General features: G+C 43.9%; 1 protein-coding gene and 1 long non-coding RNA gene across 3 annotated transcripts in view; one reads left to right on the top strand and one right to left on the bottom strand.

Annotated features, from left to right (window-relative positions):
- LOC128815345 (uncharacterized) overlaps window positions 1–17641 on the top strand; it is a 113550-nt gene that overhangs the window by 87560 nt on the left and 8349 nt on the right. The window lies entirely within an intron of this gene.
- The window catches only part of XYLT1 (xylosyltransferase 1), a 178461-nt gene continuing 170353 nt past the window's right edge, over window positions 9534–17641 (bottom strand). For both annotated transcript variants that reach the window (XM_053992017.1, XM_053992018.1), the window contains one exon: window positions 9534–17474. In XM_053992017.1, coding sequence (XP_053847992.1) covers window positions 17152–17474 — 323 coding nt within the window. In that variant the 3' untranslated portion in view covers window positions 9534–17151. The remainder of the gene's footprint in view (window positions 17475–17641) is intronic.

Raw genomic sequence — 17641 nt, 5'->3', positions numbered from 1 at the left:
CTGCTCCAGGGGCCTCTGCCCATCCCTCAGGTGCTCCTGGCTCCAGGTCTGGGAGTGACTGGGACTGAGTGACAAGAGGCCAGTCCTTGCCATGGGGAAAGCAGATTCATGTTAATAGTTTACAGGAGGAAAGCCTCATTTCCCCCCAAAGGTACAGCAGGAAAAGCCCCAGCTCTTCGTGGCTGTGTGTGGGACACAGGGCTGGGTGCTGCAGGGTGTGCAGGTAAACAGGACTGGAGAAAACATAGCCATTGACCTTGGTGGTTTTTTGGACTGTTTTCAAACAATGAACCTTTAAATGTTGGTTAAATCCTTATAAAATGGTGCTGAGCCAAGTCCTGTTTCTCTGGAAGGGAAAGACTCAAGGTTCGTGGAGGAATGTAAATTGTCAGTATTTCTTTATGTATTTCTTCCATCCCTTTTATTCAGGATTGAAAGAGTTAATATAAATTGGACTAATTTTTTTGCTCTGCCCTCAATTTTTTTTTTTTAATAAGAGAAACATTAGGTATATGAATTCAGTGATGTTTTGCTACAAATACGTCTGCCTACAAAGAATGTACTGAGGATAAAAGAGTCCAGCAGAGTTAGATGTAGTGAGATTTGATCTAGGGGACTAAAACATCCACAGTTACCAGCTCAAGAAAAAAAATCCTCTCTTCCTGCTCTGTGCAGCCTCCCAGAGCTTTTCTGGGAGCATTAGGGGCACTGCTGGTCTTGGGGGCTATTTCTCAGCCCCTGAGATGGTACAGGTGTTAGACAGTGGAAATGACAGGTTTTGGCTATCTGAAGGAATCCAGGACTGATTTATTCCATCTAAAAGAGTCCTGGGATGTGCACAGAGCAGAGCTGAGCTCTTGGACAGTGCAGAGCTCCAAGGGGAGCATTGCTTCTCCATCTCCTGTGTTCCCCCACCCTGCAGGCACCCAACCCTGAGGTTACTGGGGAAAAAATGTAGAAAATGCCATTCTCCTTTGGGGAACTTTATTTTGACTGTGCCCTTAAATGGAAAGATTCTGAATCAAAGCTATTTCCACAGGAACCAAGAATTCAGGGTGTTTATTTATCTCCTTGTCACTAATAAAACCAAATTGCCTGTTAAAAATAGTCCTTGTGCCTTATGCAAACAGGCAGGGGATGATGCAGCAGGCAGGGAATGAAAATGAAAAATGAGTGGTCCCAAAATTACTTCTCTGTCTGCCACAAGGTTTGGGAAAGGTCTCAGGTCTCTGCTTTGCTGTGTGAAGCCTTGGAGACAGAGCATCCTCCTGCCAGGAGGTGTTTGCTGCTGCCTGGGATGTACCAGCCCTGTGGTCACTCCAAACAACCAGGCTGGGAACCACCAGTGCTTTTATGCAGACATTGTTAGTACCAAAACCTCAAACAGGACTTGGGCTCCCAGGATGGCAATCTCCTCAGGAGCTGATCAATTGAATATAGCAATTCCTGTGAAAACCAGTCATTTATCTCTCATTAGGTGTGATTTTTTATACCAGACCGTCCTGTCAGACCCAGCACATATCTCAGGAAGTGCTGGGGCCACTCCTCCTGGTGCAAGGAGCTGAAGAGAGGAGCCACAGAGCTCCTTCCCTTGCCAGCTGCACCCTGCTAACAGCCACGGAGTCTCCAGTGGGAGAAAAATCCCAAATCACTCCATGTGCTGGAGCTACCTAATGGCTCATTCAACATTGTGTAGCAAGCTGCAACCAGGAGGAGCAGCAGGGCTGTTACATCACTCCTTGGATCAAAGGTCTTGGTAAAGCTCCTGTGGGTCAGAAGAGGAATGAGGCTGAAAGTGCAGGAACAGGAGAAAGGATGGGACAAACCTGCAGAAGCAGCATGGCCCGAGCCCACACATCATCTTTCAGCTTCTCCCCAGTCACATTTGCTTTCTAATGTTTCATTTATGCCCCGCTAAAGTAACTCAGGCCCTGCAGGGACAGAGGGGAGGAGCAATGCTGGAGCACATGGAATGCACGAGGGAACTGCTACACAGGCTCGCATTTGCAAAATGTATTTTAAACTGCTTATTTGTCAGCACATAAATGCAACACTGAAAATCATTAGGAATAAAATAGCAGCAGGAAGCTGTGGACATGACCAACAACTGGCCTGGAACCTTTCATCTTTATCCACTGAGCTGTATCTGTGACTGTGTCCATGTCACAGAGACCTTCTGAGGGTGTTCCTCATGTGACACAGGCATCACCCAAAGGACTGTCACCGTTTCAGAGACACCAGTGCCTTTCCCTTTCCATATGTCTGTGTGTGTGTGTCCCCAGCATGCTGCAGCTCTGTCCCCACTGCAGGCAGGAAAGCTCTGAGGCAGCTCATGGGGCACGTGCTAATATTTATCCCTTTGCTGGTATTGATTACTCCCTCAGGGACTTACAAATAATTCAGTCTGAATAACAGCATCCAGAGAGTGCAGCTGCAGTGACTGATGATGCATCAGACCTGAGGAAGAAGAAAAGAGCCTTCCCTGGAAATTTTCATGCATGGACAGGTGCTCTGCTGTGTGGGTGGACATATTTCACCACCCTTGCCATGCAGTGATGGATGGGTGACAAAACACCTCCAAAAAGACAGAATAGGAAAGTTGCAGCACAAAAGAGCTTTCATGAGACTTACCTAACTATGAAGCAAAACCCAGTGCAGGGCAGGGTCACCACACTGGGATTTAGGAGCACAGCTTGGGGTCCCCAGCCAGCAAAGGCTTCTTTCACTTCTGACACATTCTGCATGATGCTGCAGCAGATTTCCCAGTTAGGTTTGGAGATGACAGGGCTATCACTCAGCTGTGCTTTTTCACAGTAGTTTAAAAGTCAGATAGTAAGCAAAACTCCCAAGCTCCTGATGATCCTGTCTCAGGAGGGAGTTTTCTCACCAGAGTATTGACTGGTGTTCTGCTAAAAGGGATATATTAAACCCCAGGTCTCCAGGTAGCTCTAGCCCCAACTTTGCTGAAATCCAGAAGAAAAGGGGATTCCTTGGAATTATGTGTTGCTGAAATATTCTCTGGGGTTAAAGTAAGTGAAAAGGTGTGTTCAGAAATGTCACAGAGAGAATTTCACGCCATTCAAAGTCTTTCAGCTTAACAGCACCTGCACGAGAGGGGGTCTGAACCCTCATCCACCAAAAGTTGAGCTCATACACCCTGAAGTTCAGTTTTCCCACTGAACTCCCAGAGAAAAAATATTGAGAACTAGAGAAAACCAAACTAAACCAAAAATACCCCAGACTTACAGACCATGCTCTCCCTCTAGCATGCTCTTTACGTGATTTTATTAGCCTTTAAGGAACTATGTCTCATATTTCCCCCATGCCTCCTTACTTTATAAATACTCTAGAAGACCTTAAAGAGTTGGTCCAGAGCCCTTCATCAGCCCTGTGCATGGACAGGAACTTTCACAGCACTGCAATTCTTCCAGCGCGTCAGAAAAAATTCCTTTAAAAGTCCCCCAGTGTAACTCATCCGAATTAGTCCTGCTGCTGGTTGTGGGAGGAGAACCACTTGCAAAGCAGGGAATGAATCACTTGAAAATGAATATTAAGTTTGTTTGGAAATGAAACCAAAAGAACTGAGTCAACACAGACTCTCCTCCCCGCGGGAGACAGAGCTGCTCTGGATGGCAGCAGAAATCCCCGTATGACAGCCAGCGCACGCTGGGTGTGTGCAGCATCCTCACACAGCCCGGCTGCACGGCAACCACCGTGCCTCAAGGGCTGCACTTGCATCCTTCCTGGGCTCTCCTGGCACCACATTGCAGGGGTGAGCTGAAACAAAGTGCTCCAAGTCTTCCACTCCACTCCCCAGGGGCCGTGCCCCCACCTCCCTCACAGGGGGAATGAATCTTGCTCGTCTTTCCCCTGGCTGTGACAGCATCAGAGCTCCAGAACTCTTGTTATCCCCATGCAGACACAGTGGGGCAAGGCAGGATCCTGCATGCTCCAGGGTGTGTGGGATGGCTGTGCTGCTGTCACCCTGCCAGGCTTTCTGGGCTGCCCAGGGGGCTTTTGGCAGTAATTGGTGGTTTTCCATGGGAGCTACTAGGTAATGCTTGGGGTTCTGCGGAGCCACACTGCAAAATAGGGATGAACTTGTCAAAAGACACAAACTATACTGTAATGAAATATGGACATGGAAAGGGGCCAGACTCAGCTCTTCTTTTCACAATAATTTGAGTTATTTTGATGTATTTTAAATAGTTAATGACTTTGTTGTTTATTCAGCTCAAACCATCTAAAATAATAAAAGAATTAGAGGGAGAAAAGGCAGTTAAAGGTGGTCAGAAATCCAGCCAAAACATTTGGCAAATAAAGAAACCCAGCCTGCCTGTGTGTGAACAGCAGTATTTGGGGTTAATGACACTTTTTGTCCAGACAGGAGCATAGAAAAGGAAATTCTCAAGACTTAAAAATATTGCTGTAATGCAAACTGCAGTTCTCAGCCAGCTCTTGTTCTGAAGTTATTTATTTGCCATGACTAATTTGCAGTTTCAAATGCGGTCATCGCCTCACACGTGGCAGTGCTGGGGCTCTCTGGGCACTGGGACTGGAGGCACTTGGAGCCCAGCAAAGGAACTCTGCCGGTTCCCATGGGCAGTGCCAGCCCTGCTCTGCAGCCCAAAACCAAACCCCATTAACACTGAGTTCCTAAAATGCATTTCCCAGGCGTGCAGGGACGCTCACACACCAACATCGAAGTGTGGATGCAGACTCAGATCGCTGCCTCACTATTTCTCGTCTTGCCCTGTTTGTTTTTTTTTTTCTTTTTTCAATTAATCAGCCCAGGGATGCATTGAAGCCAAGTGTCTTGACAGCACAGAGGTAATTTGGGAAGGGCAGGCAGGCTGCAAAGCTCCCAGCAGAGGGACCAGCACTTGGCTCAGCTCTGCTGTTGCCCCTGGTTTTAGGGTAAATACGTTGTTAAGTTTGTTCAGCCAACCATCACTTCCCATTTTCTGTGCCCAGAGAGCAGGATGAGGCAGCAGCACTGGTTTAAGGGTTCTCCCCACCCTAAATCTCCTCTGTGAGGGGTGAAGAGAGTGTGTCCTGATGCCCCTTTCCCAGCACAGACAGTCTCTACATCTGCCTTTAACTATGATGAAAAAGGGGGGCTTGGGGGGATTCTGGATTAATTTCTGGCAGTGCCAGTTTCAAATTCCTTTAGTTCTGTGTGATGCACATTGGGCATGAGCTGAGATGCACCAGGCAGAGAGCTGGGCTGAAAATAAACCTGGAGTGTCGCTGTTGTGTCAGTCTCTTGTTGATGTTTCTTGGTTTGTTTTATGACATCTTCGAGGCCAGTCAAGTGTGGGGGGAAAAACAAAAAAGAGAGAATGTTTGCTTTTTGAGGCTGGATTAAGAGTGAGCTGGTACAAATCATGTAATTTCACTGAGTGGACTCAGAGCACTACAGTCACTGTGATGCTGCTGCACACTCATGCTCATGCACTCTAAATAAGAATTATACAGTTTGTGCTAATTCTTAATGCATTATTATATTGATACGAATGTAACTGATGTTAATTAATTAAAGGAATGGACACACTAAATCAGCACTTACCTATCCATGTGAAAGAAAAGGGCTGTGTTGCAGCTTGGAGTCAGCAAGTAGCTGAGTGCTGGCTCCCCAAAGAGAGACAAGGGGAATATGAGGTGTTGATCCAGTGGACCTTGGGTTAGGGACTTACAGGATCTCTGGAGAGAAGGACCAAATCTGACAAAAAAACTCCTAAACAGAGAATTCTGGAAAGAAATGCATGCATTTTAGTGCATTTGGACATTGCATCAATTGCCTGGGGGTGTAAGGTCTCTGCAGTGAGCAGGTCACAGCTGCATCCCCACTCTCTGATGGGCTGCAGTGGTCCCTGGTCTGTCCCTCCCCAGGGACACCTGCCTCCCCCATGGCTTGGCTGGTCCTGCTGTGGCCAGGCTGCTGGGAAGTAGCTCACAGCACTTTTTCTTTTTTACTGGAGGCAGAAAGTAATTTCTTCCTCTGAAGGCCAGGGCTGGAGCTGTCCTCTGCTAATGAATGCAAACCATCAGTGAGCAGTAATGGAAAATCGGGGATGATGTGGCAGGCAGTGGCTTGCTTTCATGGCACCAGAAAAGCCCTTTTAAATTTAAATTTAGCAAAGAATTTAAAGCACATATAGGCAGACTATATTAGAAAGTGAAATATTTGATCTTGGCTATTAATCTGTTATAAGAATTCTTTCATTTCCCTGCCATGTGTATCCAGTGATAGACTTTCATAAATGAGATCACATTAAAATGTACTTTATGTTTCTAGTCAAATCTCTTTTATTATTATGCAAGTCCTAGTTAGGAAAAAAAAAAAAAAAACAATTACAGAAGCAGACTAAGAAGAGCACATTATTTTAACTCATTTATACAAGCAAAATACTGCTCCTACTTGAAGGCTGTACATTGTGCACTACTAAACAGCCTGGGAAGAGGTTGCTCCATTGCAGCCATGCTACCAGATTTGGGATAATTTATGGGCAGTGGAAATACAAATAGAGTCTAAAACAGCTCATTGTGGTGTGGGGTACTGCTATGTGTATATAGACACAGATATATATACTTATTTTTATATGGAGTATATTCATATCGAAGTATTATATTCATATTGAAGCATTACATTTAGTCTCTGTCTTATTGAAGTAAAATATATTTTAAGGATGGTCCATAATTAATGTGAGTTGTCATTCCTGACACACTGCACCACAAGCAGACAAGTGTTTTAGGAAGTTTCCATGTGCCCAGGGAGGCTGGGAGGCTCTGCTGCCCTGGTGCTACCTGTGGACATGTGCAGGGATTGTGTCAGCCCAGCTGGGCCAGTGGCTGAGGGCTCTGCAGAGCTGCACTGCCTGCTCTGGTGGAAGCTTTAATTCAGAGAAGAGACCACTGGCAGCCTGGAACCAGCACAGAGCATCATGATGGATGTTTCAGGGCGAGAAGGAAAAACTGCTTCACATTTTATAATTCACTTTGGCCGATTAGGCACAAATGCCTATTTTAAACCTTCAAATCTGGGCACCCAAACCGTGTCATAATCCTGCCACTTTTTGAACATCTTTTCACTCCATTTGAGCAGCCTGACAGAGAGCCAGCAGGGGCCACAGCATCTGCTATCATACTGCTGGAGCAGAAAGCTTTGCTTCCAGATTCACCAGTGCTGTGGATCTAAATGCTTCCCCAGGATGGGGCAGTGAAGGTGTACATTGACATCATGCTTTAGCTGAAAAGTCCAGTCTGGTGTCTTCCAGAAGAGGGTGCAGCTCGAGGCTTGAATCTGCAAAATGCAGGATACTTTTGGATCATGTTAATTCTATTAATAAATTAACCTGAAACTCGTTGCCCGTGAATTAAGGATCCTGGCATGACTCTGCTTTGCTTGAGAGCTGGCCAGAACAAACTGGTGCTTGGCAATTTACTCCAGGACATGAAGTGTCTGAGCCTTGTCCCCCCAGAGTCCCCCAGCTCCAGGCTCAGCCCTTCCCCATCCAGGTGGGATTCACAATTGGTGCCTCAGCTGTGCCCTACCTCAGAGCCCTGCAGTCAGGGCAGGGAGCAGCCAAAAGGCTGATTTGGCACCAGAATAGCCACGATCCCCTTTCCTGGAAGAATGAAAAATTGCCATCCGTGGCTGGTTTTAACTTTAGTACAACCTCAGTATCTCATCTTTTTTAATCATTCAGAGACAGTGAAGATTTGCAGCTGTTTGCATTTGTGAAGCCTCAGATTACTAACAGCCTCTGATTTTTAGAAAATAGATTACAGATTCTTTAGCAACAGATGAGGAAATGCTAAATTTCAAAATCTCAAAATCTCAAAATTGTCAAGGCAATTAAATACCTCATTCCTGTTGCACTTGGTTTTTTGCTGTGCAGCTATTGGCAAGCTGCTTTGCCCTGGGTCTTGTGTCATTGTGTGAATTAACCACGTTCTAGACTAAAAATAATAATTACAGTAAGAGACCTTAGGCATGGCAGATGCAGGGATGTGGTGATGGTGTTTCTAGCAGATGGAGAGGCACAGCCTTTCCTGCCAGGGTGACACTCTCTCAGACCACCCTCTCCGTGGTGAACTGGGATTCCTGTGCCTTACAGAGCAGATTCTCACTGAAGTCTACAAGGCAAAGAAAACACTTGAGCACCTGGTAGCCTGATTTCCAACTCCCCCTTCAGCCTTTCCTTTAAAGTAGTGGCCAATGACGCATTTGGAGATAAATAAAACAAAGGTTGAGGTTTTTTTGTTTTAATATGCCATGACTATTAGCAGCTGGATTAGGAATAAGCCAGCACAAAAGCAGCATACTTCTTATACCAGCTATAAATAAAACCAGGCTTAAAATTTGAAAACAGGATTTTTTTTTTCCTTTTTCCCCTCCACAGAAGATCTTTTCTTTGTGCCAAGACTAAAATATTAGCAATGTGTTCCCTCCTCTGTTTAAATAGACCTCATTGCATCTAAGTGCCAAAAAAGTGGAATTCCTGAGCAGCAGGTAAAAAGAAAACACAAGATCAAATGCAGTTCTGGCTGCCAAGAGAACCTGCAGCACGGCTTGGGGGTGCATGAAAAGTCATGCAGCTCCTGGTGCTGTCAAAGACTTCTGGAAGGTCATCAAGGAGTTTTTTTTCAAGCATCCCACATCAAAAAGCTGCACAGGGAGACAAACCTGAAATACATCATGGGGATGGTGCTAAAGATACCAGTCATCCACTTTTAGGAGAATTTAACTTTTCCCCCATCACATCTATGGAAGCAGCTCTAAGAAATCAGTGCTCTGTGTGGAGACCAGGGTATGGAAATAAATGTAAGTGCTCACACTGGGTGAACATTAGGCAATGGCTGGTTTGGGTCCATAACCCAGCAGGGAGCTATGGAAGAAATGTGTCTTTCTGAGCTCATCCTTGCACTTAAGGCAGAGGACAAATATTTTGCTGCTCTTGGAACCAGCCAGCTCTTGCATTAATTCATATTTCTGCACCCAGCTGGACATCTGTAAGCCCATGACAGCATCTTTCTCTTTGGCTGATGCACCCTTTGGGGATGCAGGAAAGAAACTGCTCCAGCATTTCTCATGGTTAATGGCCTTCAGGAAACAGACTGCAGTTGAGCTCCTTGTTGATCCCTTTGCCTACCATTCCTTGTCATCACTGGAAAAGGCAGAGAGGCTCTGGCCCAAAAGCAGACATCTGGGTTTGAAAACAAGAATTTGGACGTTTCTCTGGGTCCCACTGTGCCAGCAGTGCTGAGAGCCCTGCAAAGTTCATCCACCTTCCACCCCTGCACTGGGGGCAGGCACCCAGGTGAGGTGTGAGCAACGACAGATTCCCAAACGCACTCATGAATGCTTCCCCCATAATGGCCATGGCTGAGAGATGACTGACTGGGCAGCAGCACTGGGATCACAGGCTGGAAGTGCTCAGGCCCATTTTCCCTCCTAAAAATCACCAAGCAGCAAAGTTCTTTCAAATAAGACACACATGGGTGGGGTTGAAAATAATACAAAGTGCACATTATCCTAAAGACAGCCTTTTTTTTTTTTATTTTAAAACTCTGCATTTGAAAACACCGTATGACAGAAAGCATTATATACACTGCAGTGTTTTTGGTATAATACAGTATTTCATACATCCATTTCTTTTTCTGCAAAAAAATTTGCTTTGTTGGACAAACAACTAAACTCCCATTGACAAAGAATACAGCTAAGGCACATTGTTTCTGCTAAATGAAAGACAAAAGGGTGCAAAAACGGGTAGTGCAATAATTGCTGAAAATCACATTCTACTACAAGAAAAGCATTCTGACTTTGAACTTTGATTACTGGTCAATTTAAGACATTTCAATATCTCATAAAATACTCCTTTAAATAAATAGCAAAATATCTACATCTTTCGGTGTGTTCCATTTGAATTTCCAATTTTTTTTAAACTTTTTTTTCTCCTGTATATACACGGTTTTCTTTTTTCTTATTCAATAGATTACAAAATATTTCTGTACAATTTTATGCATATTATGATCTATAACAAAATAGTTATTTCTTAAAACTATATTACCACCAGTCTTTGAAAATGACAGAATAGGAATAACTTATTATGGACTATGTTAGGCAATAGAAAAATCCAATCAAATCAAAACAGAACCAAAAGGACAAAGTCAGAAAAATAATTTTATTACATTGAATTAATTATTTTAGTTTCACAAATCTTGTTTTATATGTAAACCCTTTTCAGTTGCCTTTGGGTTGTATCCACATATGAATACCAACATAGGACAGGATTTGGGATTCCTAAAAGCACTGCAGCCTGCCGGGAATATTGGTGCTACTCACTGAAACACGACAGTTCTCATGGAGGAAAGTATTAAAGAAACCCAGCATATACAAGCCTTAGCAGAAGTCATTGCTTTCTGCTGACTTTGACAACCTTTGAAAGAAGCTCCAAAAGCCAGATTTTCGGAAATGCATTTATGAAAAAACAACCACGTTCTAAATGTACTGTTAGATTCCCAACCAACACCCTAAATCTGGCCCTATGTGGTCACGTTCTTCAGATTTTAAGACCATACCATTAAGAGGATATTTCTTCTCTCAGCTACCAGTACAAATCTGAGAGGAATGCTACTACACCATGTTAAAATGTGTGAAATTACTCTACAATTTTTCTTGTGCATCTGAGAGCAGTCTGTCTTGTTGTAGCCTGAAGATAAATTAGAAGTTACTAAGTTTGTACTTTGTATGTAATTAAACCAAGTTCCTTATCTACAGTGACTTGCAAGAGACAGAGCTCATAATTTCCTAAGGTTTATATGAATGTCTGAGGCTGCCTTTTGCCCGAAGGGAAGGTCATTTTCTTTCCTTAAAGACTGCATTTGTAAGCAATTTCCATTGTATTTGTGAAGTGTAAGCTGACAGCAACACAACTGAGCTGTAATAGAACTCTCAAGGTGCCTTTTATTCATTCCACAACAAACAGAGAAAGTGAGCAAGACACAGACAACACCAAAGTTCCTAACACAGTTTAAGGCCACATTTAGAAAGGATGGAAGTAAGGCTTTCTTTAAGGGGCAACACACTGGATGCCACAATGGGAACAGACACTGAGCAATCCAAAGCTGATAGGATTCACCCACAGAAAAGTTGAAACAACACCCTAGTTTTGGCCAGCAGGTCTGTGCCTTTTTTTGGATCTAAGCAGGAAAATAAAATGAAATGCCATAGACATCCTCCTCTGGAATATTCCCAGCAAACTGAAGGTGCTCCCCTAGCAGAAGTGCTATTGTCTCAGTCAGGGGTGTTAATTACAACAGAACCAAAGACAAGCCGAGTCATTACAATATACAAATGCAGCGCCATGAACCGCGCCTAGAATTGTCACTCTGGTATCAGAGGCACCTGTACAGTATCTTGCTGTTTATTTGGCAAGGTTACAAGTAATACTCCTAGGTTGTAACAAAGTAGAAAGAGAATTTGCATAGATTGTACATTCACTTCAAGGAGATTTCTGGTACCTTTTTTGTTGTTCTCGGGTAAACGTGTTTGCAGACACAGTGAGGTAGCAGCTGTGGTAGCACCCATGAGCAAAAGAAGGTAACCAAGGCAGAAGCAAAGAGCAGAGTGATCAACACACTACTGTTAGTAAGAAGGAGTGGAATCAAAGTGGTACCTGCAGTGTCACATCATGAGGGTAACTGCTCCCAACGCCACACGTAACTGAGACACCCTAATGCTGCCCTGGTCCTGGTAACACAGGCTGTAAGGCCTCGTAGCCTCACTTTTAAATGCTCTCAGCCTGATTATTCTTTCCCTTGCTGTGATGATGGTGGTGAAGGTTTTGAAGGTCAATCTCTTCTACAGTACACCTTTGTAGGGAATTACAAATCAGAGTGTTTGTTTGCCTTTGAAGATTCTGCAGGAAAATGTGCTGTCCTACAAATTCTTCCTTGCTATCCTCAATCCTAATTCACATTTCTTTGGCTCCTCTGTGCCTGGCTGCAGCAGCAGCTGCCCTCAGGGCTCAGCAGCAGGTATTCCTGCTCTCAGGAACTCCTCCTGGGCCTCTGGAAGGGCAGTGCTCTGTCCTCTCTAACACTGCATCACTCCCTACCCTCTCTGTCAGCATCATCCCTGGAGAGCCTGAGGGTTTGGTTTGCAAAGGCTTTTTCACATGGTGTTTTCAATTGTCATTTAATATGGGTTTAAGTACTACAAATCCTTAAAATTACACTGGAGGTCTTGAATGGTAGAAATAAAGACACATATGGATCATTATCTTTTCACAATTGGACTGAAGCAAAGGCCAGTGAGAAAGGTTGCCAACCATGTCCCACCAGGTCTGTCTTATTCTTTACTGAAATAGCAAATAACCAAGTCTCCTCTCACATATATTAGATTCCCATGCCTTAAAATCAGGACAAGGTAACTGCTGGCTTTCACCAACTCCTTCCTGTGTGCAAGTACTGAACTGACTGAAGGCTGCTCTGAAAAGCAAACTTTCCCCATCTGCAGCTGGGTTTCTGAAGAAGTCATGGGGGTTTCGCTCACTCAAGTATAAAACTTCCTGCTCTGTGGAAAGTGCTGGAGTTGGCCAAGGTTTCATGTGGCCAACTCCTGAAGCTTTGGGAGCTGGGAAGACAACAAGGAGGGCGTGTTAGCCAGTGGCAGGATGGCAATTCTCTGATGGCTGTGATGAAAGAGAACTAGAGAAATCAACAGAAAGCTGGTCCTCATTGCTGGGCCACAAGAAACATCTGGATCTTGTTTATCTGGATCTTGTCTATCTTGTTTATCAAAGCTGAGCTCTCAGGGCATTTAGTTTTTAGCCTTGCTGTGCAGAAGGAGCCCAGTTTGTTCAAAGGTTTGTTGCAATGCAATTGTGTCAAACTTTTGCAAAGTTTCAGCATCTTGTCTACCCTTTCTCTCTCCCTTAGGCCAGGTTTACACCATCCCCATCCTGATTCACTGACTTCACTACTGTGCTCACTATAATCGTGGCTAAGAGTGATGGAGGCTTCATTAGGATGGCAATTAGTGCCGCAGGAGATAGAGGGAAAGTGAATGCACATTAGTTGGTACTTTTGAAGGTGCTGCAGGATCACTGTTAATACACCATTAAACAACTGTACAGGCATTGTGCACTGAAGCCAGTACCCAGGAAAGTCAATTTGTAACACACGAATGCACATTCCTGTATCTCTAGGCTTAGCAATAATGAAGGCTTAACAACAGAGATACAGAGGGACTTTCTTGTATAACACTTGCTATCATGAAGGAATTGTTAAAATTCTCTGCTTGCTGAGAGCACAAAAAAATGAAGACATAATTTCAATTCTAAAAAAAAAAAACCTTGAATATCAAAAAATGAAAATGCAAATATTACTACTCAATGTCCAAATGTCATCAAAGAAAGAATTGGACAAATGTGAAAATAAACTGTCATTTGAGCTATTTCGTTTAGCCTTGGGGTTTAACATTACCATATAAACAGGTTTGCATAATGCTGGGACTGACTTTGGACATAATTCATTAAATCACCTATGCAGATGTTCTGCATTTTGCCACATTCCCTTTCTATGTAATACAGATTGATCACAGGAGTGTTACATGGCTGTCATGCAGAATGGGCAGGGAATTTAAACAAGCAAAGCATTCCACACAGAGGATAAATGTGTGCATATGGAAATAGAAACCCCTCCCACTGAAAGGAATTTTGATCAAACCGGGTTTCCAGACGGGATCCTGTTCAGCAAGGACTGGCCAGCGTGACTGGAAAAGAAACCTGCACATTCAGGTGAAGATGCATAACTCTTGTGTTTTGTACCAACTCTGGGTCCCTGCGCTGAATTCTTCTTTTCACCAAATGTAAGATCTGTGAAGTTATTATCTCCTGACCATTGACAATGCTCATCCCAAGCTCCCAGTGCTGCCATTTCAAACCAGAGAAGCCACTGAGCAGGACTAAGCTGGGCTTAACAGCATCACCTTGAAGCCAGCTCTGATCCCTGATGCAGAGTCTGGCTTTATATGTTTTTTATTCACAACTTCTGACTTTGTAACTCAGATGCTGAGTCTCATAGATATCTTTTGGATCCATGTCTGCATGATAACAGCCATAGTAGAGGCAGCTGTTTAGGTCCAAAACTTGACACTGCCCCCAGAAGATGTTCCAAACATGGCAGCTTATCTTTTGATGACTTCAAACAGACAACATTTACCCCTAGAATACCGTCATACCCTTTATTTATGCTGGGCTTGACTCTGAAATCCTCATTTAGCACTAGAACTCTGGAAGTTTTTCCTGAGAAAGGACTTCAGGATCAACCCCTTCCTATATTTTAACAGCAGCACTGGGATTACCAGCTTGCTACAAAACTTCACTGTTTAAATGCTTCTTGCCTTTCAGAAAATAATCTCATATAAATTTTCTTTGAGATATTTTAAACCTAGCATATAATGCAAATGGATATATCAGCAACCATCTGTTTTCTTTCCCTTTCTTGTACTAAAACAAAATAATTTGCACCTTATTCTTCAAATTATAAAAGTGGCAGCTTTTTTCCTAACCGCAGAAGACATGTTTTATGTCACCTTCTGCTTGGTCTAGTTAATGAAAACTTACCAAAAAAGCACTTAAAAACATTCCTGCTTAAGAATAAAAACAAGTATCAGATTTAAAAACTAAGTTATCTGCATGCGTGTGCGTGGGTGCACCCTACACATGTGTTTATGTGCAAGACAGACTGAAGATTTTGTGGCTACCTCAGGAGTCTTACTGAGAACAAGCACTGCCTGGGCTTGTTAATGAATTTTCTTGTGTGCCTTAAATGTGACCTTCTTCATTTAATCTGCAGGGCTTGGACCGTGCAGTCACCATTGCATCAGTGTGACTGAAGCCCTGGGTTTCACAGTGAGGATTGGAGGTCCCCAGAAAATATGAATTCACAAAGGAATGTTACATTAAAAACAAGCACTGTTAAAAACCTCTACTGAATAAGTAATAACATTGTGATTCTGTTACATAAACCTGTTGGCAACCCTGGTTTCACACACGCTTGCCTCTAGAGCTGGTTGAAAAGCTGAAACATTATCTTAACTGGAATATTCCAATCAGCTCTCATTGCTACAAACTTTCCTAAAGCTACCGCTTGTGACTGACAAAATCAAGACAAAAAAAAGAAAGGGAGGTGTGAGGGAAGGAAGGCCTTTTCTTAATAAAGGCAGCTTCAGTTAGTAAAATAACATAATCTTCAAGCTGCAAAAGCAGCACCTACTAATTAGTCATTGACTAAAACATAAATAATAAATACCTAAATTGTTCCTTCTATGAATCCATTTTTGTGCCAGATAAACATTTCAATGCTCTGCCTTCATGCCAGCACAGCTGACACCACAATTTCAAGTCCAAAGCAGACTGAAGTAGCTTTAAACCAATATGACAGAGATACTACAAGCCACGGGGATCTGTGTGTTACAGTCTACTCCAAGCGTTGTTTAAAAGGGAATTCAACCTTCCTGTGAGATGTGATTATGGAATGATCTAAGGGTCTCTCTCCCTCCTGATGTGGACACTTCAGTCTCAGCAGAAAGTTATCCAGGCACACAGAAGGCTGAACAGACACCTTCCTTTATGACAGCAACAGGACTTCTTTCCTAATTAACCCAATGGCTTTTGATGGTCTTTTTTGGTTCTGTTGCTAACTAGAGATTAACACAGCAACAGCAACAAAGTGCCTGTTTTTGCTAAGGTAAAATACATTCATTGGAGGTGAATTTGTATATAAACCCTGTATTTTAAAAAGTTCTTGGAATGTAAATTTATTTTTCCTTACTGTAGTAAATGCAGGTTGAAATGATGCAAAAACATGACTATTTAAAACAGGATGCAGCCTGCTAGGAATTCTGAAGACAGGCAAGAGTAGATTGTTGACAGAATAAAGTAAAAGCATGGAGAAACATGGCATTGTTCTCCTTCCCCTGGCTTTAGGCAGTGACCCACATCCTGCACAGCCTTCCAGGTGTCCTGGCAAAGCCTGGAAGGACCCTTCTTTAGGAAGAGATGGACATCTGAGACCAAGGAAGGGAATTAGTGTTAAGACTTACTAGCCACTAGTCAAATTAGGGAAGAAACCTGTTGTTGCTGATTTAGGTCCCAATTTTATCATTTTACTGGTTTACAACTCCACTGCCTGAGAAAAAACTCAGCTCACCTCATGAGCAAAGGGTGTGAGCAGATACATCACAACTCACTCCAGCCTACACATACACACCTGCTCTACTGGCAGCCTGTGAAAATACTCAGGTACTGGTGGCTTCCAAAAATGCCTGCAGATTTGAAAGGGTTGAAATTCAAAAAACTTCTTTGTTCTTTAATAAATACTTTTAGTACACTGACCCTGAACCCGACTGCATGAGACATAAAAGACTACTATAGCAAAACACTGGTTTCATTTAGAGTTTATCATTAAATTTGTCTGAAAAAAATCTCTGAAAGCAATCTGAAAGTTTCTGCTTTTGCTCATTCTCTCTAACTAGAGTAACAGACATCAGCTGTGTCCAGAATTACTTTGTGTTATTAAAAACCCAAGTGAGGCTGTACCATAATTACTTCACATTCCCTGAGGTCATGTGGCCATACAGACTTCAGCCTGCAGGAGCCAACCTCCCCAGAAAGTGTAAGTAGAAGGGAATTTTGATGTGATTTATTCATTGTAGCAAAATAACAAAAGCCTATGAAACAGCAGAGGCACGGACAAATTTATTTTAAAAAAAAAACCTTTAGCAGCTGCTCCTTCACTGCCCTCCCCATGGCTTGGTGGTACTGTTTCCAAGCCCACACGCTGGAGGGTGCAGTGGCACGTGGAATGGCCGGGTCCCCATGGGACAGCACAGCCTGCGGCATGAGGCAAGCTGCTCCCAACAGAGCTGATGGAGAGGGCAGTGCCAAAGGCCTTGTCAGAACTTCAGAACTTTTTTTTTTTTTTTTGTTTTGTTTTGTTTTCTTAAAACAAATTCTATTACAATAAGTAACAAAAAAATGTAACTTTCCCTTAGGGTTCTGAAACCTGGTGTGAGATTCACAGAGAAGCAAGGTTCAATTCCCTTTTAAAAACCTATGCCGGGGCAGAGCGTACCGGATGCTACCTCAGGCGGCCGTCGGGTTTGACGGGGCCCAGCTCGGACTTGGGGTCGGGGCTCAGGGAGCTCCAGGCTGTCTGGGCACAGCCCTGCAGGACGGGGCAGGCCGTGGCACCCACGCTGCAGACGTCCACGGCCGACCAGACGCTGCTGACCAGGGAGTCCACCCAGGCGTCCAGGCGGGCGCCCACGAGCCCCGCGTTGCGCTTGGCCTGGTCCGCGCGGGCCGCGCTGACCGGGATGTTCAGCACGGGGTTCAGGCCCTGGAAGCTCTGCTCCATGTACGCGTTCTTTGGAGGCCCGCTGTGGAACTTGATGGCTTCCTCTGGAAAGGCAGAAGCAAAGCCCAAAGTTAGTGCATTGAAAAAGCCACCGCTAAGGATCTGAGGGCGCAGCAAACAAAAAGAGCAAGGTTTAGGGGTGAGCTGTAGCCCATTCCTCACACATTGCATCCCAGGGGTTGTGCTCAGCTTTGGCACTCTTCGTGCTCAG

This window comes from Vidua macroura, chromosome 16 (genome assembly GCF_024509145.1).
Source record: "Vidua macroura isolate BioBank_ID:100142 chromosome 16, ASM2450914v1, whole genome shotgun sequence".
Taxonomy (NCBI): domain Eukaryota; kingdom Metazoa; phylum Chordata; class Aves; order Passeriformes; family Viduidae; genus Vidua; species Vidua macroura.
Note: the sequence above shows the minus strand (reverse complement) of the source record. Positions and strands in the feature narration are given on the sequence as shown.